The 26,016-nt window shown below is 39.6% G+C and overlaps 2 protein-coding genes across 3 annotated transcripts in view; both read left to right on the forward strand.

The window, feature by feature from the left end:
- Positions 1 to 3,458: 3,458 nt before the first annotated feature.
- Positions 3,459 to 12,982, forward strand: LOC148339988 (phosphatidylinositol 4,5-bisphosphate 3-kinase catalytic subunit gamma isoform). Its single transcript, XM_088290651.1, has 12 exons — positions 3,459 to 3,699; positions 4,725 to 5,929; positions 6,510 to 7,119; positions 7,238 to 7,303; positions 7,813 to 8,038; positions 8,801 to 8,895; positions 9,204 to 9,347; positions 9,516 to 9,606; positions 10,306 to 10,436; positions 10,551 to 10,662; positions 10,787 to 10,944; positions 12,107 to 12,982. Exons 1-12 carry the CDS (start codon positions 3,505 to 3,507, stop codon positions 12,359 to 12,361), a joined length of 3,288 nt encoding a protein of 1,095 aa, XP_088146777.1. The 5' UTR covers positions 3,459 to 3,504; the 3' UTR covers positions 12,362 to 12,982.
- A 1,005-nt stretch (positions 12,983 to 13,987) lies between these two features.
- The window catches only part of lamb2l (laminin, beta 2-like), a 35,655-nt gene continuing 23,626 nt past the window's right edge, over positions 13,988 to 26,016 (forward strand). The window contains exons 1-2 of one of the 2 annotated variants that reach the window (XM_088290197.1): positions 13,988 to 14,157; positions 24,371 to 24,452. In XM_088290197.1, the coding sequence (XP_088146323.1) occupies positions 24,413 to 24,452 (40 nt within the window). In that variant the 5' untranslated portion in view covers positions 13,988 to 14,157; positions 24,371 to 24,412. Of the gene's footprint in view, positions 14,158 to 21,524; positions 21,706 to 24,370; positions 24,453 to 26,016 lie in introns of those variants that run through there. The other variant, XM_088290196.1, reaches the window with a different exon arrangement.

Consider the following 26,016-nt stretch of genomic DNA (forward strand, 5'->3'; position numbering starts at 1 on the left):
ATGCGGCCCATAGTTAGCATGTCAATCAGGCACAAAGCAGTTATTGTCTGCACTTGACTTTTGGGTCGGAAATCTTATAAATAATCTACGTGCTACTGGCTTGTAAACAAACAATAAGGAGTCCAAAGTGTCCGACTAAACAAACAATTAAATCTTTTTCTGCCTATTGCTGACAATCGGAGTGAGTCGTTGAAAGAGCTAAGATCCAAGAAAGCTGAAATCTGTATAAAACGCGATCACACAGAGACACTATCATTCAGAAACACACACAATGTCCACAGGTGCAACACTACAGCTAGCGTGACCATCTATTTAAAGAACTGTCGATATTATTGAGCTGCACACAGAAGATAAAAGAATGTTCCATAACGGGGAAAACTTTTACAATTTAGCACGCAGTCAACATTGCCGAGAAGTCATTGTTCATCATGCCATACACAGTCATGGTTTCATGAAATAAAATGAACACATTAAGTTAATAACCCTGTCGAGAACTCACAATACAAACAGGAACAAATCTACGTAAAAAGCTAAATTTAGAATTGTGAAGAAATAGGAGATTGTTATGTTGTTGTGCTTCTTAGATATGATTTGAATGGATGAGCTATTGAACGTGAATGGTGTCATTAGTCGGCGCTAACTGAACGCTTTGATTGGCTAATAATGTACAGTAGCTAAAGTTTTTCTTGACCAGTTAGCATAGTAGCTAACACGGCGAGAATGTTCGCTTCATAAAAAAAAAAAAAAAAAACACTTACATTTGGAGTGATTTGCAATTCTGTTAATTTAACAGCAATAATACTAAAATTATTAAAGATGTATGTTTTTCAGGTGTTTTGATTTGAGCTGGATTAATCAAATTATTTACAATGCAAATGAAATACTCAGCATGAGACTTTGTATTATTGTAGTGTTAAGTGGCTTTTTTCGCCAGATTTTTATTTTTTTTGTTAATTATGTATTGTTCAACTGTCTTTGTTATTGTTTGTCTATTTTTTTTCTTAATGTAGGCCTACAGTGCTTTGTATGCAGTGCAGTCTTTTCAAGTGCTCTGTGAATAAAGTTGAGTTTATTTTTTTTCCCGAAGACCATCGCAAAAATTATCACAAAAAATGGTCCGATCTTTAAAAATGTGGCTGCCTAAATTATTCTCCAATTCTGAAATGACCCAAATACATTAATTCATGTAAACTTTATACTTAATTGGACTTAATCAACTTTTTTGAAGCATTTCATGCGGCATGATACAACCAAGATGGTTCAACTTTTTCAGGAGTACACTTAATCACCATGTCCCTTGGCAGCCATACTCATCTTCTCTCTTTTCTATCTGGAGAGTACATGTTGTTTTACGATCTCTTTCTCTCCTCTCTGCATTTTGATCCACTCGCTCTCCTCTTTCCATCTGTCTTGAATCTCCTCTTCTCAATCATCACCCAGAGCACCTTACATGCAGTTCAATTTATTAGCCCTCCCCTCATGGATTGGTTGACTGACAGCAACAGCTGACTGTCGATGTTCTCTTACTTCCACTTCCCGTCCTGCTGAAACAAAATTACTATTAAAAATCAATGAGAACATGTCATTGTTTCCCTGAGAAAACCCAAAAAGCAAACTAAGACGTTTTTTTTTGTCCTAATTTTGGTCATCTTTCACCTTCTCATTACACCTTCCCCTGTTCCTTTCTATTTCCGGACATTAGCCCAGTACCCTCTTGGGGAGCAGCTGAGGCCTCTGTAAAAACACACTCTAAATAAGCTGAGAGGTATGCCTGCATTGCTGTCTGCCTGTGAGTGCATGGCTGAGATGTTACTACCGCATGCTACACACACACCGATTTTAACGCATTTCTAACACATGAGAGACCCCGCACAATATTTTTATTTATTATATATTATAAATTCAAAGTTTGAAACATTTTCATAACTTATGTGATGACTGGCGGTTGGTGGGTATATGCCTCACAGGGACACCCAAAATGCTTGGGGCCCACAGAAGGTATTTCCAATTTCTCCGAAAGATCAGTGCACCTGGCCACACCCACCAGTACAAATATACCGGTATGTTACCTACATCAATAGTTTCAATCATAAATTTTAGCACAGACTATTGCCCCAAAGTAATCTAAAGTCAATTCACTCACCTCGTCATCCACCATAGCCTTAAAAGTGACCTCAGTTTGATGCAGTGCAGTTGTACACCAACAAAATACCACCACAATATATCTAATATTTTTAATTATAAGAATACTGCTTTAATGTGAGGTTGCTTAGTGAAGCCAACCTCCACAAGGGGGTGCTAAGGAGCTCCTTACTCTTACTTGAGAATACATTTACAGTGGAATAAATCAAATTTGCGCATGCACAGAGAAATGATCTAATAAGACAAACAGCAAACAATAATCAAACGTGAAGAAAGGGAGCTATATAGCTGATGCAACACAATGTACAGTGTATGTTGCTCGGCCCATTACTTGGAGATCATTAGTTAAGTAGAAGGCTTCTCCAGACCAAACAAATTCAACACATTTTAATTTTCCCTTGGTAAAAAAAAATACAATACATAAAAGTAGATTGTTGCAACAAAAAAACAAACAAAAAAACAAATCCTCTGGAATCATTAATTGCCTGGACATTACCTCTATGAACACGTCATACAAAATCAACTAAAACCGACTATTCAAACAACAACTACTGTTCAAGTTTAGTTGACTAGAAGCGTTTCATTTTCTTGCTTGGGAATAACACAATTTCTTTCATCACCAAAACAATCAAGATATCAGATGTAAGAGTATATCCTAATCTAGAAAGAGATGGATAAACAGAAATATTTTCTATTGTTTGACAGCGGTCAGTTATTCACAAGTGGAAAAAAAGAACATTTACTCCCCTTCTAGTATTCTATTATTTTGGAAGCATACTACAGGGTGCTACTTCAGCTCGGTACACACACGCACACGCACACGCACACGCACGCGCACACTAATAATTAGGCCCACTTTGAGCATCAACGCCTTGCCCCTCTCGCAACATCAAGTCAGCAAAAGACAAATTAACTGATTTTTCTAAAAGATCATCCTGAGCAATTATCCTTTGCTGCTGAGCGAAATAAGGAGCGATAAGAGTTATGTTTCTTTATGGTCTGCTGGGAAAATGCAGACAAAATGTTAAATATTTGCAACATTTACAACTGCAAATTCTGCTATGAAAGCTTCATATGATAAAACAAATGAACCTTTAGGGAATATTATGGACCAGTTGCTCAAATATCATCATTTAATGTTATCTTAACGCAAAAAGGGAAATTATTGTTGTCTCTTCCTGTATATCTATTTTACCATGTACATGAATGAGGAAGTGCACAAAAAGGAACACATGAGCACAAAGGTACAGTCAGTACACATTTAAAGCACCTGCTTGATTTGAAGCCATACCATCAATAGACCAGTCAAAGGTTACAATTGTGTTACAGAACTGTTGCGTTTGTTGTGTGCTACCAAGCTCAATGGACCTCTGTCCACTTGCTGTCAACTCACTCGCGTGGACTCAAAAGCGCTCAGAAGACAAGTTAAAGTTCATCTGCGAGTTTAGATCTGGCCCAAGGCTCCCCAACGGTGATCATACAGATTTGGAGACGGTATCAGTGATCCTTCCCGCTCGGTGCAGGGTACACCAGTTGAGGATGTACATCTCTATGCAGGTATGTCACCTAAACATGTATTAATCTTACTGTTTCGGGGTTTTAGAAATAAAATTTGAAGTTTGAGTATGCAATTGTGTACATATAAGGTTGGCGTCAAACACTGATTTAGAAATAAAATGGCCCCATAATTCTCAATGGTCAGTTTCATTCAGTAATATTAAAATTTGAACACGTTCTCTAAACACTATTGTCACACTCTATTTCCTGGGGGTGGTGAGTGTTATTCCGAAATCGGAGTTCGTGGGTGAAAGACTAGCACACGTAAGACTTTTTATTTGCCAGACGGCTCACTCTCCCAACGCGCCCCTCGCGACCCTCGCGTCTCACGCTCACGCTCGTTCCTCTTTACATTCTATATCCCTCCGCCAACACAACACTAGTTCCCCTAAAAAAGAACTAAAATAGATCTGTACAAATATAAACATCCTCGTGAAAATAAATCATCTTACACTATATAATGAGTGATGCTGATGGAATAGTTAAAATTTGTATTTTTATTTAAAATTTGAATGCCTTTTGTAAGACGCTCTACATGTTTAAAAATACCAGCAATGTAAGACACATATAATAAGACCATTCACACTCACATGCGCACAAACGTGCGGTTTAGTCTTTGATTAATGTCACATGAATGGAATGTGGGTCGTACAATGGGGTCGTAAAAAAATAGAGGTCGTTACACTCTCCACCCTTTTTTTTCCGAGGGTAAATTTACGCATTGTCAAATAAATGGCGCCACAATTATTTGAAGAATCGATGAGAGTAGAAGTTTGAGGAAATATGGTAACTGCAGGTTTTGAATGAGAGAAAATAGATTCAATTAAATGATTATTTTATTTATTTGTCTTTTTTTATAACTGCATTTCTTTGCACATTGAGAGCCCAGAAATACTCAATGGACAGCATCCTATGTACAAACGCAGCTATTTTTATAAAAAAAAAAATACTCTAGTCATTGAGATATAAGAACTGCGCTACAATGTCACGAATGTTTAATACAATGTGTGGTTGTGTGCATTCAGGTGCAAAACTGCCATCAAGATCCAACTGCAATACTGGATCCAGACCGTTATACTGTACTATTTTCCAAAGGAGAAGACTGGTATGAGGCCTATGACAACTCTCAGATCGTCAGGACACTTAATATGCAGTGGTGGTACGACGAAGTTGGGCTTCTAACAGCCCACATTGTGCTGAAGGAGATGGTAGCGGTCGATTGTGAGTTGAAACAGAAACAACATCAGTTTCTGGCCTTCCTGTTAGGACACGATCTGGAAAAAGAGGTGTCAGACAAACATTGCGAACTTGCGTACACCCGCAGGAAACTGGCGTCGGCCAGATACCAAGAGCTAAGAAATCGGGATGACATGTTGTACACCACAGAGCCTTGGGTAGCAAATACCCCGGTTCCGAATGACTTAAAGCACTTGCTAAACAGAAAACTCCTTGTCACCCTACATTACACGGACCAGATCAGTTTCAGTATACATGTAGATTTCAATGCAACACCTGATATCCTCCTGAAATACTTTCGAAGGGTGATGGCGCAAGAGAGGCGTGAAATCTCCGACATCTTGGTGTTAAAAGTCACAGGAAGGGAAGAGTTTTTGTCTGGGGACTACCCTCTAAAAGATTTTCAATGGGTGCGACAGTGCTTGAAAAAGAGTCAAGGTCTCCACCTGTCTGTGATCCCTAGCTCTCAGCTTGTTAAAGAGACGGTCCACTTGGAGGACTTGCCACTGGTTGATGCTTTCAGTGGTCCATACCGTTCCCATGAAGAACTCAGCCTCAAAGGGAAGGATCTAGAAGACATCTTCATGATATCCTTGTGGGACTGCAACAGGAAATTCCGTGTCAAACTCCTTGGCATTGACATTCCGACGTTTCCTAGCAAACATCCTCGATCGGTCTATGTAGAAACAGCTATAATTTATGGTAATACAGTTATCGCGACAGTGTCTTCACCTCCCAAACACTTCTCAGAAGAAGTACTTTGGAACGAGTGGTTGGGCTTCGACTTGCTCCTTAAGGATCTACCTCGTGGAGCCAAGTTGGGCTTCACCGTTAATGCCTGCAGTAGTGACATGTCCCTGGGGACCGATGACGCAAAGGTGTCACCAAATAAAGATTCTAAGTTGCCTACAACGTCAGCCTCCAAAACAGTAGACCAACAGAGAGGGAAAGCAAAGGAGCTCTACTTTGTCAACCTTCTCCTGATTGATTACAGGTCAGAAGTGTTTTACGATCATCACCAATGACATGTTTTCTTTTATTTTTATTGTCTTTTTACCAGATATTTGGAAAAGTTTTGGGAAGATATTTGGTGTAGTTTTGGTATAGGTCAGTCTATTCCCCATTTAAAAAGCAAACACTATCAGGAAACCTACATTTTTTTGCTGGGTATAGGGACTGAGCTTGGCAGCAAATAGCAAAAATCTTCACTAATATGTTTATTATGGGAGGGTAATTTGGGTTTTAGATAGAAAAAAACATTTTAAGGGGCATTTGGTGGTCACAGATTTTCACTTACCATATTTTTTACGGCCAAAAGAAGCGCTGTATCAAAGGGTGCAGCACCAGTTGAAGGTGCTATTTCTGTATTTAATACTGGGCGCGCCACACTACGAGGCGCATGCTAGCTCGCGCATGTTAGCTCGCGCATGCTAGCTCGCGCATGCTAGCTCGCCCGCGGAAATATGATAGTCTCTTTTGGAACTTGAGCCCCAGTAAATATGGATGTGTTTTGTAATACCAGTAAGTTTTCCTCTTTGTTTGTTGACGTCAATGTTCCTTACATTTTCTGCCAGGTCACTTCTCAGCCAGGGCTACTTCACGTTACACATGTGGCCCCACCATGACCAAGAGGATGAAGTCATCACTTGCCAAGCTGATAAACTTTCCTGCGCTACTAATCCAGATATATCAAACTCCATGGCTATTAGCTTCCTTCTTGACCACTACAGCTTCCCTGTGGTTCTCCCAGCGACCTTGAGAGCCAACGAATATTCTGATACTCGCAATACCAGCATCTCTCAAACCAAATCTCGTCCTGCCTTTGTACCTAACGCTGATTTCTACAGACCAGTCGAAGACAACGGGAACAAGCCTGAGACCTCAATATCTGCACCTCAAAACTTCTGCCCAAACAAGGCTTGTCAAAGTAGATTCCAGGAGAGTGCTTGCTGTGGTCCTAACTTACCGCAGTTCCTTCGCACTGTGGATTGGACCAACAGCAGTGTGGTGGACAAAGTCCACTGGTCGGTGGCAAACTGGGACTTGACGAAGCTGGATGTGACCGTGGCCCTGGAGTTGTTGAGTATGGACTTTGCTGACGAGATGGTACGAAGATTGGCGGTGCAGAGACTTGAGAGCCTCTCCAACGATAACGTACTGAAATATTTACTCCAGTTGGTGCAGGTAGGTGAATTCTCACACAATATCAGATCAATTTCATATACACGGCACTTGGAAGCTGCAGACATTGAGGCTTCTAGTTCGAGATGTAAATAAATGAATATACTTTTTATTTACGTAGACCATCAAAGTGGAACCTTACCATGACAGTTTCCTTGCTCGGTACCTCATCCAGAGAGCCCTGAGGGTGAGTGTTACTATTTGCTCCTAATTTGTGCTTACAATCGATACAGATGTGAAGAAAATAGTTGGTAATCTTCTATTAAAAAAAATAAAATAAAAAGGAGAAAATGAATGAAAATCATGCATTGATTTAGTTTTGTGATCCAGTGGAATTCTTTTCAAAAACAAACTTATGAAAGTGGACTGGCTAACAATTTGAATACCCACAACGTAATTATTTGTTGAGCAACTCTACTCCAACTGACTCAGGTCAGAAAGTTGCCTTCTGTTGACTGCATATCTTCACGATTCTTTCGACAATTGTTTTTTAGCAGGCGCTTCTTTGAATAATTGATCAGAGCAACAGCAAGCGGCGTCGAAAGCTATCAATACAATGCAGGCAACCCAAACGTAATTTGTGACATGAACAGTTTTAGAATCTGATATGGGAAGATTTGAACAGTGTGTTATCGCTACATTGGTGGCACTACTCCGCGTGACTCACTCATCACACTGATTCATTCCCTACTGCAGAGCAAGCGGATCGGCCATTTCTTCTTCTGGTATGTGCGAGGCGAGGTAACGTCCTGCCCGTATTTTCGGCAACGTATGGCGGTGATTCTGGAGGCCTACTTGCTGGGTTGTGGACAGGCCATGCTGGATGGTTTTGTTCAACAGGTGCAGGCTGTGAATGTTTTTCAGGAGGCTGCAGTCATGATTAAGAAGGCCTACTCTGAAAAAAGGGACCTCCTACCTTCAGGTGCGGCGCTAGATTGTTTTAGACTGGTGAAATTAGACCCTGAAGCAGGGGTCTCCAAGTTCCTCGTGAACCCCTATCCAGCCTGTTTTATATGTTACCCTGTTCCAACACATTTGATTCAAATGATCAAGATCGTTATCAGGCTTGTGAAAAATTTGCTGATGAGCTGATCATTTGAACAAGGTGTGTTGGCGCAGTGTTACATATACAACAGGCTGGTAGGGGCTCACGACTTGGAGACCCCTGCTCTAAAGTCACACAAAACAATTGAAGCGTGAGTAACATTGGATGTGTGGGTCATGTGAGACCTCAATTCGTGTCAATGCACGAGTCAGAAGCTGAGCTGCACAGCTTGTTTAGAGACTAGGGGAACCTAGTACACAGGTCGTATTTATGAATGAAACGCAATGATATCCACCACACATATGACCGGTGTGCAAAGTCTGCTTGCACCTGTATCAAATTAATACATTTTCAAGCGCTGCGGTCCGTGCGTTACGTTCCATGCTCTATGATTGGGTGCCAACCAGCCCAGGCTGTACCCCACCTCTTGCCCAAAGTCAGATGGAATTGGCGTTCGCTCACCAGTCACTATAATGAGGACAAATGCTAGAAAATCAATGGATGGAAACATCTGCTGCTAGAGATTTGTGAACGGTCCACCGTCTGACGTGCCATCAGCATATTCACTGAGACACATCAGGGCTAGCATTGTCAGTATAATTTCCTCAGCAGACACTTTTAAAGTTTCTTTCATTACAGCTTCACTAAAGCTTCAAGAATTTCTTCAGGAAAGCCGATTGCCCACTGAATTCCTGCTGCCTTTGGATCCCCGGGTCAAAGTCGGACAGATTTTGGCAAGCATCTTTATGGTCTACTTGTGTGTTTTCATGTTAAAAGTGGCTGTTCCTTGATTTAAATTGAAAACGCCATGGTGAGCCATGAGTGTAACTAATTACATGCGAGCAATTTAAATTCCGGTAACCTTGTCATTTTGCCATTGACCAGCATTGGCATTTTTTATTTATTAAATAATTATACCTCTAGTGAACAACGCCTGTGCATTTTCTGTTGTTTACTGAAGTTTAAAAAAATGTCTGGGTACTTTGCTGTATTTTTATCGCCTCTGATAGAACAATTTTTCCTCATTTTCCTTATTATGCAGCTGGAAAAATGCAAGGTGATGGCGTCAAAGAAGAAACCATTGTGGTTGGAGTTTTCGCCAATGCCATCACCCACCTCTGCTACACCTGTTGGGATCATTTTCAAACAGGGGGATGACCTCAGACAGGATATGCTGGTGATTCAGGTGAGGCACATTTGTAAGTTTGAAAAAAAGTGAGACAGTCATTGGTCGCATCATCTACTGCCTCTCTCCAGATAAACAAGCAGTTGCGGATAAGAACACCACTATTTGAGTTTCTCTTCATGTGGGGCAATGTATTTCCCATCTGGATAAATCTGTGTCTCTATTTAGACTTTGGCAGTGATGGATTCAATCTGGCAAGAGCAGTCTCTGCACCTTAACCTTGTCCCTTACGGCTGCATCTCCACAGGACACAATATAGGTAATCATATAGTTGTGCAAGTCCTGCCACAGATGATATTTTACCAAGATTTTCACTTCTAAGAATCAAATAATTAGGTGGCCAGAGCTCGTCCAAAACCCTAAATCTGACTATTTCTGAAACTTGGTTCATGAGGAATCTCTTCTGTACTTCTGTAATTAATATAATAACCACCACCCAACTGAATTTCTAATTTCTGATTTGGCAGCCAGGCTAGATGAAATTCCAGAGTGAACAAACAACTCCAAAGATGGCTGCTGATGCACAATCAAGTCAAAGCTTCAAATTTAGCAGCGTTGCACTGGAGTGTTAGCTAACCGTGTTCCCAGGATCAGGTTCTGCTAACAATGTTCTAATAATCGACATTGGGGTAGGCGAGTGTAATTTAGCTGCTTGGCGATGAAGTGCTGCCTCCACAAGTGATAATGCAATCAAACATACAATATATGGCTCCTCCTTTAAAAAGTGGTGGGTGAAATGGCAGCATTAGCTTCTGATACCAACGGCGCTATGATTAACTTCATGGGAGAAGTGGGACACAGGTGTCATATCTAAAACCATTATTTTTAACTTATCGTAAAGAATTGGTCAATTATGATCTTTTTTTTAATGTAATTTCAAATTCTAGTCATTCTATCACACTGACTGTAAGCAAAGGAAAGGATACCACTAATGAATGAAATCGCCATGTATTATTAGGCATGATCGAGATTGTCCGGGATGCGGCAACTATCGCTGCAGTTCAGAAGAGCCACGGAGGAACAAATGGCTTCTTCAGGAATGACGCTCTCTTTGAATGGCTCAAATCCAAGTGTTCTCTCCAGGAGATTGTAAGTAATGATTGAAATCAGCGCTAGCTAAAACGCTAAATGCATTTTGGTTTGATGATGCTTTTCTATAGTCCATGTTTTAGTAATACAGTTTTCATATTTTCTGTTGTACAGCACTTCAAGACTGTAGAGCGATTTGTCAAGTCCTGTGCCGGCTATTGTGTGGCTACATACGTGCTAGGCATTGGGGATCGTCACAATGACAACATTATGGTCACAGATCAAGGTATGACGTACTGTAACAATATTTTTATCACGCTATACCAAAGACTGGAATCCAAGTGTCATGTTTCATGTAATGCGAGGAATCGTTGGCGTATATAAACAAACATTGCTCTTATGCGATTTAGGCAATTTGTTCCACATCGACTTTGGCCACATCTTGGGTAACAGGAAGCATTTCCTCGGCGTGAGCAGGGAGCGCGTGCCATTTGTCCTAACGCCGGACTTTCTGTATGTCATGGGGAGGGTCAAAGGTGGCAACAGCCTCTACTTTCAGTGTTTCCGGGTAAGGAGACGCTTTTCTTCTTCCAGTAACACCTGAATTTGCGCATTGAGCACAAACTAACAATGTAGTGCATACATTAATACTGTAGAAACTGTTTCGTTAATCTAAATTAAGCCAGTGAAACATTTGCGTTTTTACGCTACAAAAGTGCCTATCAATATTTATGGAATGTTCTTTAAATAATCTAAATTGTATTCAGTGTTAACCAAAAATCTGCGTTAAGTCAGTTGAAAAGTCAAAATTATCTTCATTATACCCCAAAACACATTGGTTTGTTTCATAGAAGACTCATCGTCTTCTATGTTTATTAAAAAAAAATTAACAATCATAGACTATTAAACAAATACAACTTGAGAATTGTCTTTAATGATGACAGAAACAGGTTGTGATTGTCAATAACTTCATGAAGACTCCATATTGTCTTTGGTCTACACAAATATATATGTTAGCTTCATGGAACACTAAATTATCTTCAGTCTTCCCGATAATGGATCAATGAACAGCTTAAATTGTCTTTGAGTTAAAGAAAAAAAGAACTTTTACATGGGTTCAATGGAAACAAAATTTTCTTCGAAGTTCAAAAGTAATTGATTGTACACGATTATAAAGACTGGAAAAAAAAGTTGTCATTGAAAACTCAATATCATCTTTAGTTAAATATAACGTGTAATTTAGAACCGCCAACAAGTCTAAATGGTTTACAAAAATGATTGTTAGCCTCTTGAAAGACTACATTTTTTTACAGTTTCGACAAAAATCATTTTTGCTTAACTTTATTTTGCTCAATGGCCCAGTTTGCGTGGGGCAATATTTTGACAGATCAGCACATAACAACACCATTACACCGAATGCACAATCATTACTTAATTTTTGAGGCCGTCACCCAATATTACACCGAGTGGCCTTGATTATTGTGTCTTGAATTAATGTTGATTTTTTTTTAAGTTTGAAGTTTTTGAAGACTTTTCGGTTGTCTCATTTAGCCGTTTCTCCTCCCCATAGATGGGTGCCACTGCTCTAAATGGACTTTTCTGTTTCCAAAAATTAGCACAGTTGGTTCATTAAATTGTCTTTAACAGAAAATCCTAACCTCTCAAAAGTAAACGTAATTTGACAATTTGTGTGGAGACTAATGTGATCATTGTCTATTTTATTTTAACAGAATGTGTGCACGCAGGCATATCTTGCTCTTCGCGCACACTCTCGGCTGCTGGTCACCTTGTTCTCCCTCATGCTCCTCTCGGGCATGCCTGAGCTGAGCGCTGAAGAGGACATGCACTACCTGCGGGAGGCGCTGCAGGAGGACAAGAGTGAGGCCGAGGCCAAGGAGCATTTCCTCCAGCAGATTGCTAAGTGTGAGCAGCTGGGCTGGACCGTGCAAGCCAACTGGTGGATCCACCTGATGGCAAATAGATGAGGCATGGCTGGCAAAACCTTGAATGACGCATTTAAGATCATGCTCAAGTGGAACCTTGATGTTTTAACATGTCATTATGTTATAACTGTTACTTTCACACAATAAAATGATAGATTTTACTTTCGAGTAATGTCTGCGGCTTAACCATTCAAGGCGACTATACGGGTCGGTCAAGGTACATTCATCTGCCATAATGTGGATGACACATTTGTCCCGCCCAGTCGACCTCATTACTTGCCATTTCTCTGCATTTCTCTATGACAATACATTTTATTTTATTATGTTTTTTATTCCGGTTTCTCTTAAAATGTATTGTTACAAGCGGTGTGGATGATGACACACATGACACAAATACGAAATATTGCAAAAGAGGAACTCCCCCCCCTGACTTTTCAGTTCAATTTTAGTCATGTAATTTTATCTTAATCTGTTTTTCATATCACTTTGACCCTAATGTGGACAATTGCAATAATAAAATCTACAAGTACTGTAACCTAGTGGTGAGCAAGTATGCCTCACAGTCGAGAGGTCCTGAGTTAGAATCTTGGCTCAGGCCCTCCTGCGTGGACTTTGACCGTTTCTCGTATGCTTGCATGATTTAGCTTCAGCTGCTTCCCACATTCCAATAACATACATGCTTGGTTATTGAAGACTGTAAATCACAGGTGTCAAACATAAGGCCCTGGGGCCAAATCTGGTCCGCTGCATCGCTTTGTGTGGCTCACTAAAACAGATGAGTGGACTTAAGGTTTTCTTTTAAAAAATATCTTTTGATTTTGACAAATCTGTTTTGAAATTGCAATTTTTCTTCGCTTTTCACGGGCCTTTTTGTTCAACATGACTGAATCAACTCCAATGGGTTACTCATTGTGCTTTTGCCAAAACACACATCATAACCCAAAAGATAAAAAAATCTAATTTGATCAAAATGGTAAATGGAGGACACTTATGGTATGTAACTGTAGTGCTGTCTATGATTACAAAGCAATATTCACTTCTCATACATTTCAGAGAATAGCCTTTCACCTTGCTTAGACGCTGCGCATCAACCCTCAAAGGAATGCCTGATCAAAAAACAGTTTGAGGATTGTTGACTGTGCCACATTATACATCTATATGCTATGATCATTCTGACTCAAATTGGAAAATTTTGATTTGCTGTTTGTTTTTATCATATTCTATCCTGCCAATATGGTGTTGTTCACTTTTAGCGCAATGCATTGTGGGATGCGTGACGTCACTGTCAACAAGACTGTAACAGTACATTTCTGTTTTTGACCGTCATAATGGACCTCTTATAATGGCTCAGATTCATGACCGAAACTGGTCTCTAATCCCTCAAATTGTCCAGATTCAATGGCAGTGTGATTTCTTTAATAAATTTCTGATGCATATGTACAGTACAGAATAAACATATATGAACATATATGTGTCATTTTCATTTGCTCTTTCACTTGTGAAGAAAAGAAAAGAAAGAAGTGCAGGGCTTTCCTTCTGCTCGACCCAAAACATTTCGGAAACAGGAGTACAGTATGAGTAATCTTTACCTGAAGCAGTGGGCGTGGCCTCATGACATTGGGAGGAGTTCACCACCTCACGGCGCCAACCTGTGCCTCTCTCCCAGCATACTGCACACTGCAGCCGGCCAACGTCGGGAATCCCCCCCCTACACCCCCTTCCGCCGGCCGCTGCCGTGCTTAGTCGCTGTAGTCCAGACACGGAGCTCCCGCAGGGAAAGTGTGGGAGAGAACGTAGGAGAGCCAGCAACGAAACGTTCGTGGAAAAGCAGAGCTCAGGTGAGAGCTAAAATGAGTGTTTCATTCAAAACCTGCGACATAAAATGACCCATTTTCAAGTGCTATTTTGAAGTTAACAATGATGTCAATGTTATTATTTAAGGTGGCTTAGTATCTACTGTTCTATTCGTGTATGTATGCCATAACGCCTAACCAATATATTAAACTTCTTTGTTTAGTTTTTATGGAGTTTTAGCGTACCTTACGTTGTTGTGGGCTAAATTATTTAGCGTGCTTGCTGCGACTTGTTGCAACTGGTCAAAACTTTATATGAAAATAAAATATTTTTTTTGTGGTGAACGTTAACTAATTTAGCTTTAAAGGTACAACTCGTGAAGTAAAAAAAAAATCAGTATGGCCGTTAAAAATTTCAATAGCGCCATTGGTCATATTATTAGGAACACCTGCTATTTTTATTTGTCCTATATTTTTCTAGTTAATTTGTGTTGGAGTCATGTGAATTAAATATTTTTTTTAATTTAGTATTATACCAATCTAAATATTAGTAATTTATTTGTAAAAATAATCCAATGAGGGCAGCACATTAAATGAGTAGTTAGCACGTTTGCCTCAGTTCTGAGGTTGAGGGTTCGAATGCCGTCTCATGCCTTCCTGTGTTGAGTTTGCATGTTGTCCTCCTACTTGTGTGGATTTTCTCCAGGTACTCTGTCTTGGCGGCTCTATAAACATGCATGTTAGGTTCATTGAAAAGTCAAAATTGCCCACAGGTGTAAATATGAATGAGAGGAAGGGAGGCTGTTAGTCTAAACCAGGGGTGTCAAACTCATTTTTGTGGACGGGCCACATCGTAGTTGTGGTTTCCCTCAGAGGGCCGGTATGACTGTGAACCCATATAAATTGATTGGAAAGCCAGTTTTGAAATCAGAAGCTAGTAAGTAATTGTTCAACAATTTTTCAATTTATTATAAAAGGGGAGGATTGGTAACAAATAAATGGCAACATCTCATATCTCAGTATTGTTAAAAGTGAAGAAAATATGCTAGAAACAGGAAGTTGATGCAGATGATTTGCCCTTTGCGGGCCACATAAAATGAGGTTGCGGGCCACATCTGGCCCCCGGGCCTTGAGTTTGACACATGTGGTCTAAACTATATATGTCTTGCAAATTACTGGTGACCAGTCCAGGGTTCACCCCGAAGTAGTACAAAAAATGGATGGACAATTTTATATGGTCTAGTGTAAATTTCCGAATTGCCCACTGCGGGATGAATAAAGTTTATCTTATCTTACAATGCAAAGAGCATTTAGAAAGATAACAAGACTGACTTGTGATTGACACTGTCAGGGAGATTTTCATATAATGTTCAACTGTGTTCTTAGAATTATTGCGATTGTAGTTGGTGTATCATTGTGGATGCGAGTCATATTAAGAGCTGTCCCTTTAATTTATAAATACAAATTAGAGGGACTATAAACAGCCCTCATGTCCTATGACACTTTGCCTTCATTTTGACCAATCAATGGCAAGTGTGAGGTGAGAGTTGGGGTGGGTGAGTGAGATTTTCCATGATTTATGTGAGCCTAATACCTGCTTGGTGGTTGATTCGTGGCTGCAAGGCAGTTTTTTTTTTTTTTTTGGATACACATTCCTGCCAGATTACCAGCAGCACAGATTAATGGATAGAGGAGGCTCAGATTTTCTCCTTTAACAAGAAAAGAATGAGAGTGCGTTTCTTGTTCCAAGATGTAACTTAATAAGTTCCTCTAAATTCAACATGCTAACTTTTTCAGGTTTTCTACATAGACTGACAGCACATGATAAGAATAAACAAGTCCAAAGGATAACATTTTAATACTAATGAGAAAAAAAAAGTCATGGTGTGGAAATGTGGAAGAAAATCGGTACGAGAACGACTATAGTTGGAGTTGTTATTTCACAATGCGATGTCAAAATTTTCACACAACTATAAATAGTCTGACACCAGCATCTGAAATTAATATTCCTTAAAATAAATGTTTTATAATGTTGACTGATTTGATATTTTATTTAGATATTAACTGAAGAAAGTTTTTTTGTTCAGAAAAAAATGTTTCTTAATATTTTTTTACCTATATTATTTTTGTAAAATTGCAAATGAGTTAATGCCATTTTCATTGTATACATTTTATAATAATATTTTAACTTTAGTCTGAAAATGCTATGCCTTTATTCTCATAGTGTTTCTTTTGGCCTTTTTAATGTGTGTGTGTGTGTGTGTGTTTGGAGGTGCATGTTCCCAGGGGCCTTTGGAGGCTTAGTCTAGCTTTAATCAGCTCAAGGACCTGGCCCTGCACCCTGCTGCTGAGATCAACCCTAACCTGAAGGGTTAAGAGGATCCACGAGTAGCTCAAAACTTTCAATTGTGGAGTAGGAGAGAGTGATTAGTGATTCTTTTCCTTGGTACATTTGCACTTGAATGTATACCATAATTACTAAACATGCACCTGATGTGCCTAATTTCTTTTAACATAATCAAGTGTCAATCAAATGTAAAACATAGAGAATGAAATAATGACTTAATTTGATAAAAAGGGAGAATGCATATATCATTTATGCTAGCCAGTTGGTTGCTATTACTAACAGCTTGCGTAGTTATCAATTCAATGATCATTAGGACTTCGGGCCATTTTGGGCATTTAATTGTTGCTGAAGCAAATACCCGTAAGGCAACATGGAACATGCAGTACTTGGCTGCAACCAGCAGAGGTGCTGTTGATTTAGTCTCAAATATTTGCAGCCCAAAGAAGAACAACGGAGAATCACAGAATTGGAATTATGTCACTTTCCAGGAAACATTTATTCTGTTCAATACATTAGCATCAGAGCAGGAGTTCAGAACATTCGATGAGAGCATTACACATTCCATTAAAATGTTGTTTGAGTTGACAATGTAGTATTTTGCCGTATACTCTAGGTATACATTACTTAGAACATGTATTTTTGTTTCTATGGCCAAAATGTAGTGTGTGTGCGTGTGTGTGTGTGTGTGTTGTTGCTTAACTTTCGGCTTACTCGTTTTTTCATCAGGGGTCGCCGCAGTGAGTGTTCTATACGTATCACTTGGGAGCTTGTGTGTGCAGGCTGAGAGACCCATAATCATACCTCCTGATATCAATCAGATTCATTTCTGTCTTTTTCATGTCTGTGTCGCCTCTTGCATATTTCTCTCCTTTCATTCAGTCTGGAAATCAAGTTTCCAGACAACTGACAACTTAATGAGCGCAAACTAATTACAGCGTCTGTAATATTCTCAGGCGCCTGAACAAAGCCATAATAAAATTTAAATTTGTTTATCTTATGTCTATGAAATGTCAATTTTATCATGTATTGATTTAATTTTGGCTTTTCTCCGAGTTATCTTTTACTCATTCATTTTTTAAAATTAAAGAAAAAAAATACATTAAAGAAAAAAAAACTATCAAAATATTGCAAACGATACAAACACATTTAGCGAAAAGAAAATTTGAGCGACTTGTCGCGTAAATAGACATGTTCAAATTCAGTTACGCAAAAATTACAAACGTGGAACAGTTTACCAAGCTCATACAAACTAGCTCATCCTTTGTGTTTTGCTCAGATCTGTTGTGCAGTATTCACAGTTTCACAGTGCTATCACTTTACGGTTCTATGCTCTTTGTCTCGGTCACATGCTCAGCTATAGACCTAACCTGGCACACCCTGCGGTGGGTTACTTTTTAACCTGAACACTTGGACACACCTGAGTTTTTTTTTTTTTTTTGCTTCATATTGTCGACAGAATGAAGATGAAATCGGTGGCTTCCTGTGTGAGTCAGTTTTTGTCTTGTTGCAATCAATTACATTACTGTGCATTTAAGTTTTAATGCCTTACGCTATTTCTGACTGCCACACACAGAGACTCGGTTGGCATTGTTCCATAAGTACAGCAGACTTCCTCCACGAGCTCATTACAATGATCTGGTCCCGGTTCTCGGCGTGCCACTTTTTACAACACTTTTACCATTCAGGCTTCTTTGACATCTTCACCTTTACATTACTGCCAGCTCCAGTGCTCAGACCTTGATTTGATGCGTACACAAGTTCATACAGGTACAAGCGCACAGAGGAAGGCTTATCATGTTTTTATTATATGGGAGCCTGGGATTGTTTGGGCTGGAGTTCCGAGATTCCTTGGCTTTGTCTCGCCTCCGCACAGACTTTGTAGAGGCGCCATGAACTTTCTACTGGCCTCTCCTTATCTCCTCTTGATGTAACCGTTGGGTATTTGGCAGGCTCCGTTTTTGGGTTAGTCAGGTGTAGTTATTACTTTGTGATGCTGATGGAATTGTTAGAAGCTAAAAGTTAATTTCATCTTTATCATTTTGTCTGATGAATACAACATGCACACCCATTAAAGGTGATAAAAGTGTATTTATATGATTTATATAAGCAAACTAATGTGAAAACATTCTGTTTATTGTGTGTTTCTTGGCAGGCATTAGCGAGTTGGTTTTTAGAAAATTAGTTGTGAGGCGGGTAGGAAGAGTTTAACAAGGACTTATCAATTTAGCAACACTGACTCTTCTTTTGTAAATTGGATATGCTGTTTGCAGCCATATTGTTGAATCAAGTAGTGCACATTTTGGGAGATAGGCTTTGAAATATGGAAGCCACTAAAAAAGTTGATCAAAAAACATCATCCTGACAAATGAATAAATGAATGCACCGATAAAAGTGAATAATCATCCAGCCTTGGATGAAGACAAGTACATTGACTTACAAAATTTAATCTGTGTCCATCTCATAGTGCAAATTATTCATATCGCAAATCTGCTTTCATGTGACTTATAATGACTGAACTGTAAACAAGTTGTTTTAATAGATTGGATGCATTGGTTCATCTTCTGATCGGATTGGTGATCGGTTATTGTTTTGCTGAACGGTAATCGGCTCCGAAATAGTGATAACGCAAAGCCTAAATCATGCTGTTTATATTAAGTATAACTAAACTGACACGCGCTGTCATATTCATGTGTTGATGTGTGCGTTGTAAAGGCATGGCCTCCTGAGTGACTTCAGGAGCGTTGACGCTTACTCCAGTTGCCTATTTACCATTCGGTAAATTCAGTGAGCGCCTGCATGCTCCTTGCTAGTGTTTTCATTTTGAATTTGTATGTTTGACTGTATGTCCCATTTGGCCACCGTTTAGTGATTTTTTTTTTGTGTCAATCAAGGGGGGGCTTAGCTGAAGCTCAATAATTAATGAAAAGTAATTCATTTTAGTTTTATCTTGCAAGGGTTATGATTAGGGTTAATCCAAAAAAAGAAAAAACTGGCCATGCAAAGGCCCGTATCTCGTGAAATCCTAAATTGGTGGTACTCATAAACCACGGTATGTAATAAATAATGGTCAAGAGAGGAACCTCCTATATTCCTAAACACCCGAACAAAATATGAATTTTTCCACAAAAAACTTTTCCCATATGAATTTGTGAAAAAACTTCATTATAATAATAATCCTATGTCTTCTAATGTACTCCGATAATTGCCAAGTGTTGAATTTTTGAGCATTTCACTGAAGTGGGAAACCTCTCCACTTTCTGCTCTCGCTGCCTCGCCATCTCCTCCTTTAACAGAAGCTGAAGGTCACATCAGCGGGCCGCTGTGAATGTGAAAGCTGCTTTGTTCTCTCGTGCACTTGTTGTTTTGTTGGCTGGCCCCAATCACACACATGCATGCACATTACCCACACTGGCAGACACCGTTACACTTCCTCCTACGCTCGTCTCTTTGTGTTGTCTCTTCTCGTCCCTGCCGCCCCCCCCCCCTCGTCCCCCTCCAGTCTTTTGACCTTCAAAGTTCCTGGATAACGTCCAAGGTGTGTTCGCAACAGCTCTTCTTGACATTGTAATTATGACTATGCTGTGCACATATGCCAAGGCCACGACCACACAAGCAGGTGCATTTTTAAAAGCAGATATTTTTCTCTCTATCATATACTTTCAGATGGGAGAGCTTCTCTTTTTGTTATTTTGTATAATGTCATAATGTGCACCATAAAGCACCATTACCCCGACCAATGAGCTATTGTTTATAAAAAATGTAGCAGTGTTATTATTGTGTTGATTTTTTTTTTTTTTTTTGAGGAGGAGGCTATTTTTGAGTTGTTGTTAGTTTGTTAGGTAGGATTATGTAAAGAGAACACAATTGATATATGTTAAATTAGTCAGGTGGCACATGGTCTTTGGAATAAATATGAACTGACTCCTGAATACTGGTGCATATTTTGGTGCATATGCCGTAGGGGTGTGCATCTTACCCTTCAATATGATTCTTGCTACATGAGATATGATCTGATTCAAGGTTGTAATGATTTAAAAATTCAAATTCAATTGAATTTGGGTATATCCAGTAAGATTATGATTCGATTCAATATGGTAGGGGTTCAGCTTTTGTCATGTTTATTAAAATGCAATGGGACAACAACAAACCGATTTATTTCACGTTTACATCTCTCATAAAAGACATTTAGATACCTACCATTTGGGTTGCGATACAATTCATGGGTGATAACGATTTTAATATGCAACACTTTAATTCAGTTCATCATATCGAAATAGATTTTCCACGTCGAGTCGTTATTTTTTTTTTGTTACATCCAGTCGGCGTGTGTAGCTCTTTTTTTTTTTTTTTAAATTTTGCGCGAGACAAATACTCCATATATTTAAAAGAACTAAGACTAAAACTAAGAAAAAACTCACTAAAATGAAGTATTTTCAATATATGAAAAGAAATAAAATTCAACAAACTTGCTCTAAAAACGTTTTAAAAGCAAATTAATTTAAAAAAGAAAAGTGGAAATGAAATAAAAACTAAATAGAATGAAAAATCTCATAACCTTTCCACATTCTGAACATGTATTCCTTCCTTACGTTTATCAATGTTGTCATTATGCCTCTTTCCGAAAATCACTTACTTCAGACTTGCAAGCAATTAAAATGGCAATATGGTAAAAACATTTTTATAAGGAGAAAATAAATATCTGGACACTTGAAAAATTCCACCATACGTACAGACATTGTCTAAATGACCCTTTTGTCCATACCAGTCCTCTCTAGTCATTCTCACTCTCTCTCTCGTTCTCTCTCTGGCCTCTCTGGCCTGCGCTCTACCTCCCATGCCTCTTCACTCTCCCTGCAAGTCCAAAAGAAAGGGGTGGTGCATTCCAACAGCCTGGAGACCGTTCCCCTCTTTCAACCAGTGGCCCTCAGAGTGACAGTGCAATTAGAATAATAATAGCTGTCCATTCACCCCAGTGCCCCAGTGACGAGGCAGCCGGCCGGAGAAAACCAGTGAGGGTGAGCCGGAGGGCGGAGAGAAACGAGCACTCGGGTCTCCCGATTGGCCCTAAGTTTTCCCTCTGTTTTTACACCACCGCCGGCGCCGGTAGCACCCTCAAGTTTGTTTTACACTTTCTGCTGCATCACATGCGCATGCACGCGTAAACACACACATTGGGCTGTGCATGGCAGAGACTGGCATTCAAAGACATTTTGAGTGAATGGTTCAAAATTGTGAGGAGACCAAACGTGAGTATGGATCACTTGAGAGCTCTCATGATGACTTGTTTTAATGTTTCACTGCTTATTTTTTTTAATGCTCTTGTGCCGTTAGTACAGGTTGAAGGTGAAGCATCACCACTTGAGCTAAACTGTAACTACAACTGTTCACTGCACAGTTGGTTAAATTGTAACAAGGGTGCAGTAGTGCTGACTGTATTTGTGTAACATCAAAGATTGACCTGATTTTTCATCAGTGCTGAGATAAGCCTTTTACATTACTGCGACCTCTTGTTTGTATGTATTGGATTTGTTTGATTTTATTTGGGAAGAAGTGATGCAAAAATGTCTATATATTTATATATATATATATATATATATATATATATATATATATATATAGACGTGTGTGTGTATATGTAATTAGAATAGACTAACACCCAATCCGAACAAAAGTGGAAAGCAAGATGTGTTTGTATGTCCATCTTTTTGCTTGCTCGCTGGGTACTTCCTGGTTCAGAACAGTGGTGACATTCTGAGGGTTGGACGCTTTCATTGATTCCATAGTGAATCAAACTGTGAAAATATGCGCTGGCCTCTGGAACATTATCAAGATCGTCATCAAAATCAGATAGCTTCTCCCTTGGACAGCAAGTTACAAGGATAGCGATTTTCGCATGAGATTAAATGAGCGTCAGCACACCAAAGCTAGTGTCTATATTCCATTGACATCACGCTAACAACAAAGCAGGCCCAAATATTGTACTTTTTGAAGGTGACATTTGTAGGCAGAAAAAGAGTAACCTCTGGTCACCTTTGTCCAATCATATTGCTCTAACATCATCGCTATATCACGCACTGCCACTAGGGGGCATAGTTCCGCGATATCCAAGGAATGGCATATGCTCCAAGTGCGAATATGGATATTCTAAGTCATTACAGATAAGATCATTTAAAAATAATTGAGACAGTGTGGACATGTCGAGTCAATCATCTGACAACAAAGTGCTCTTCCAATTTAGTAAACTCTCTTTCGTGTCGTTTATTCTTTCTTGTTGGCATTCCTGTTGCCACAATTATTTGTCTTAGAGGTCACATTGGTGTGTGATGTGAAACATGCTTGTTCTCGCCTGTCATTTTGTGTTTCCACACATGCACACACATATTCTGTCCCGTTCAGGGTGGACGCCCCTGTGTTTGCTGAGCCTGTGCATACAAGAGGCCCTTTACTCATAACTCATAGCCCAGTTGTACTCCACTCCAATGCTGTGCATGACAGCAGCCCATTAGGACAATTTTACAGATAGTGAGGAAAAAAAAACTGGTATTTTTATGTTTTGTCAGAATCCATCGATTTAAAAAAAAAAAAGGTCTTCTTGCCCCTCGCCAAACTTTTTGATTGGCGGACTACAATGGGTTCTAAAATTCGACAGAGTGGCTGGACCAGGAGCAGATGGATGGAGTGTTTTGGTAACCTCACCTCTTCGGAGGAAAGAAAAATACATTTAATTTTAAATGAAAGTGAACAAAAGCATTCCAACAATATATATGTCTTTGAAAATAAAACATTAACAAGGTCTATTCATTTAATTTTTTTTTAAGTTCGGCGGGCCGGATTAAAACGTTTAACGGGCCGCAAGGGGCCCCCGGGCTGTAGTTTGCCCACGCCTGCCCCACGCCAACAAAATGAGATTTTGCGTACCGTAATTTAAAAAAAAAAATATATTTATTTATTTTTTATTTTTTTGCATAATAAAAGCATTACGGTATGTGGTGTTTAGCTGTTGGCCACCATTGCTTGACCTCTGACATTACATCTGTGGGTTGCATTTAGGAGTAGCATTGCTCAAGAAATCTGACAAATTTACTGAGTATTCAGTGAAAATATTTTTACGTTGCCAAGATTATTCATGCACATTCTGTAACAAGTGAGCAAATAGAGCCATCCCCACGATGATATCTTGCACCAGATGGCCACAGTGTACACAATTATTGTTTACTTTTGAGATCTCCAGCTTTTTAACAACAAACTAATCTTCAACACTTTGTTAAAAGACCTTGAAAGATATCTGACCTAAGACAGTTGAAAATGAAATTTCACCTGGAAGTGTGTAACAGTAGCTTAACAGAGTTCGCTGTGCTGTGTGCCAAATAAGTAAGTAAATTGTATCTAGTAATGTAATAATAATACATCACAAAGTATTAAAACACAATTTTGTTTGTTAAGCATGGGGGAGTCGTAGTTCAGAATTTAAGAAATTCACCTTCCTTGGTCGCTGGTTCAAGACCACTTGCAGGTCAAAGTTCCTCCATACAAGGTACTGCACCTAAACTGAATTCAGGAATTTAAAACATAACACCCCGAAGTTTTCATTGCATTTATTGAAATCACCAAAATTCAGCAGCAGGTACTGAAAAAAGTTTAATCTTTTTCGATTTTCTTAAACATTGCTGTCATTGTTCAGTCAATTCCAGTAAATAATTAAATAATCGTCACGAAGTAGGAATCTATGAAGGTGTACTCCTTGCTGATGATGAAAATTAGCCTGCCTTGGCAGCAGTGAAAGTACGGCTTCTACCGCGCATGTAAACACATGTGATTCCTAAGATGAGCCTATGCTGCATCTAAAACCTGCAATTGCGATGATATTGTTTGCGCAAGATGAAATGTATGTTTCTGTCTGTTTGTTGTCAGATCCAGATTGTACATCTGCTCTTTGCATGTCCAGTGGTGCTGATGACCACCATGGCTTTGCATCTGATGCTCTTCATGCTGGGTGAGTAAACATCACTTCTTCTATGGCACTGGTTTGTTTTCATGACTTGATCTGAATTAAAACAAGAGCATTAAGCGCAATACTCCTGTCTCGTATTGCTGTTTGGCTTTTCTGCGCTCGTAATATACCGAGGTAACTGACACTTTATGTTCCTGAATATGTAATCGGCCTTAAACTCACCGTAAGTGTCTACTAAATCATTTACAGCAAAAAAAAAAAAAAATAATAAATCAAAATTTTGAATTTCTGGTTCACAGCCCACACGGCTGTTATAAACTATTGAATGAATTGATGGATAATTTCACAAGTGTTTACATTCCAGCAAGCTTAAATGTAAAGAAAGTGTTGCAAAGAGGCTCTTAAAGGTGCATCGGCATTCATTCACGGCCGCACTGACACCTGGAATGTTTCCGTTAATGAATAACATTTTCCATCCTGTCGCTACATTCCTGTCGTAGTGCTGGATACCGGAGGGAAATTGGATGCCTAGGGGCGCGTTTACCTGTCATTCCTCTTCTTGGTATACGTGTGTGTATGTCGTATTGCCTCATCCTACACTTGTAAACCAGCTGTCAATGATCCTGTTGTTCTCACAGGCTTGGTCCTTTTCTTGAGTTCTTTGGGACTCTCAGTGGCCAGGTTTGTGGTTTTGTACATGAGTGTCAAGTTCCAGGACTGGTGTCACAGAAGATCTAATTTAAACCCAAAGAACAATTGTTTCTCTTCAAAGTGATCCTGCTGGAGTCTAACACACTTTTCTAGCCTTCTCTGCCACGCCTTAATGCACTCCAGGAAGGATTCTGCCTCGACAGCTCCCTTGTCATGACCCCCTTGAGCTTGAAAAAAAGGGAGAAAAAAAATGAGTAGGGAGGTTGCTCCAGTACACCGATGTTCTCCAGAAGCATCCAGGAGTTGTCCTGCCACAAGTCTCGCATCTTTTTGTGCACTTATTAACGCTGCAGGATTTGCAGACGTGTCGGTTGATCGTCTGGCCTTGTGGCAAGAACTTGCAGTGGCTTATGCGATCGGCGTGACCTTGTCTTGCTTTCTTCGGCCTTGGCAACTTCAGACTCAAAAGAATCGATTTTCTCAATGAATTTGTTGTCAACTTTGCCATTTGATTATTATATTTGTCGCCTTTTCAACTCCTCTCCTCTCTCTCTGACTAATTTTTAAAAAATTTTCTTTATATCCCACTTGCGGCACAGTGGTCGACTGGTTAGCACATCTGCCTCACAGTTCAAATGTGCAGGTTCGATCCTGGGCTCCGGCCTTCCTGTGTGGAGTTTGCATGTTATCCCGGTGGCTAGGTGGGTTTCTTCGGGTACTCCTGTTTCCTCCCACATCCTAAAAACATCCATGGTAGGTTGATTGAACACTCAAAATTGTCCCTAGGTGTGATTGTGAGCACGGATGGCTGTTTGTCTTTGTGTGCCCTGCGATTGGCTGGCAACCAGTTCAGGGTGTACCCCGCCTACTGCCCGAAGACAGCTGGCATAGTCTACAGCACGCCCGCGACCCTCGTAAAGAGAGGCCGATCGGATAATGGATAATTCCCACTGAG

The sequence above is a fragment of the Idiotropiscis lumnitzeri genome, chromosome 3, assembly GCF_059441095.1.
Source record: "Idiotropiscis lumnitzeri isolate Australia: NSW breed Sydney's pygmy pipehorse chromosome 3, RoL_Ilum_1.0, whole genome shotgun sequence".
NCBI lineage: Eukaryota > Metazoa > Chordata > Actinopteri > Syngnathiformes > Syngnathidae > Idiotropiscis > Idiotropiscis lumnitzeri.

Bases quoted from the DNA above. Each gene is read 5' to 3' on its own strand.
- LOC148339988 (XM_088290651.1), top strand. From the start codon at position 3,505: ATGGACCTCTGTCCACTTGCTGTCAACTCACTCGCGTGGACTCAAAAG. The intron at 3,700-4,724 runs GTATGTCACCTA...GTGTGCATTCAG, and splicing joins GGATGTACATCTCTATGCAG to GTGCAAAACTGCCATCAAGA. The intron at 10,945-12,106 runs GTAAGGAGACGC...TTATTTTAACAG, and splicing joins TCTACTTTCAGTGTTTCCGG to AATGTGTGCACGCAGGCATA.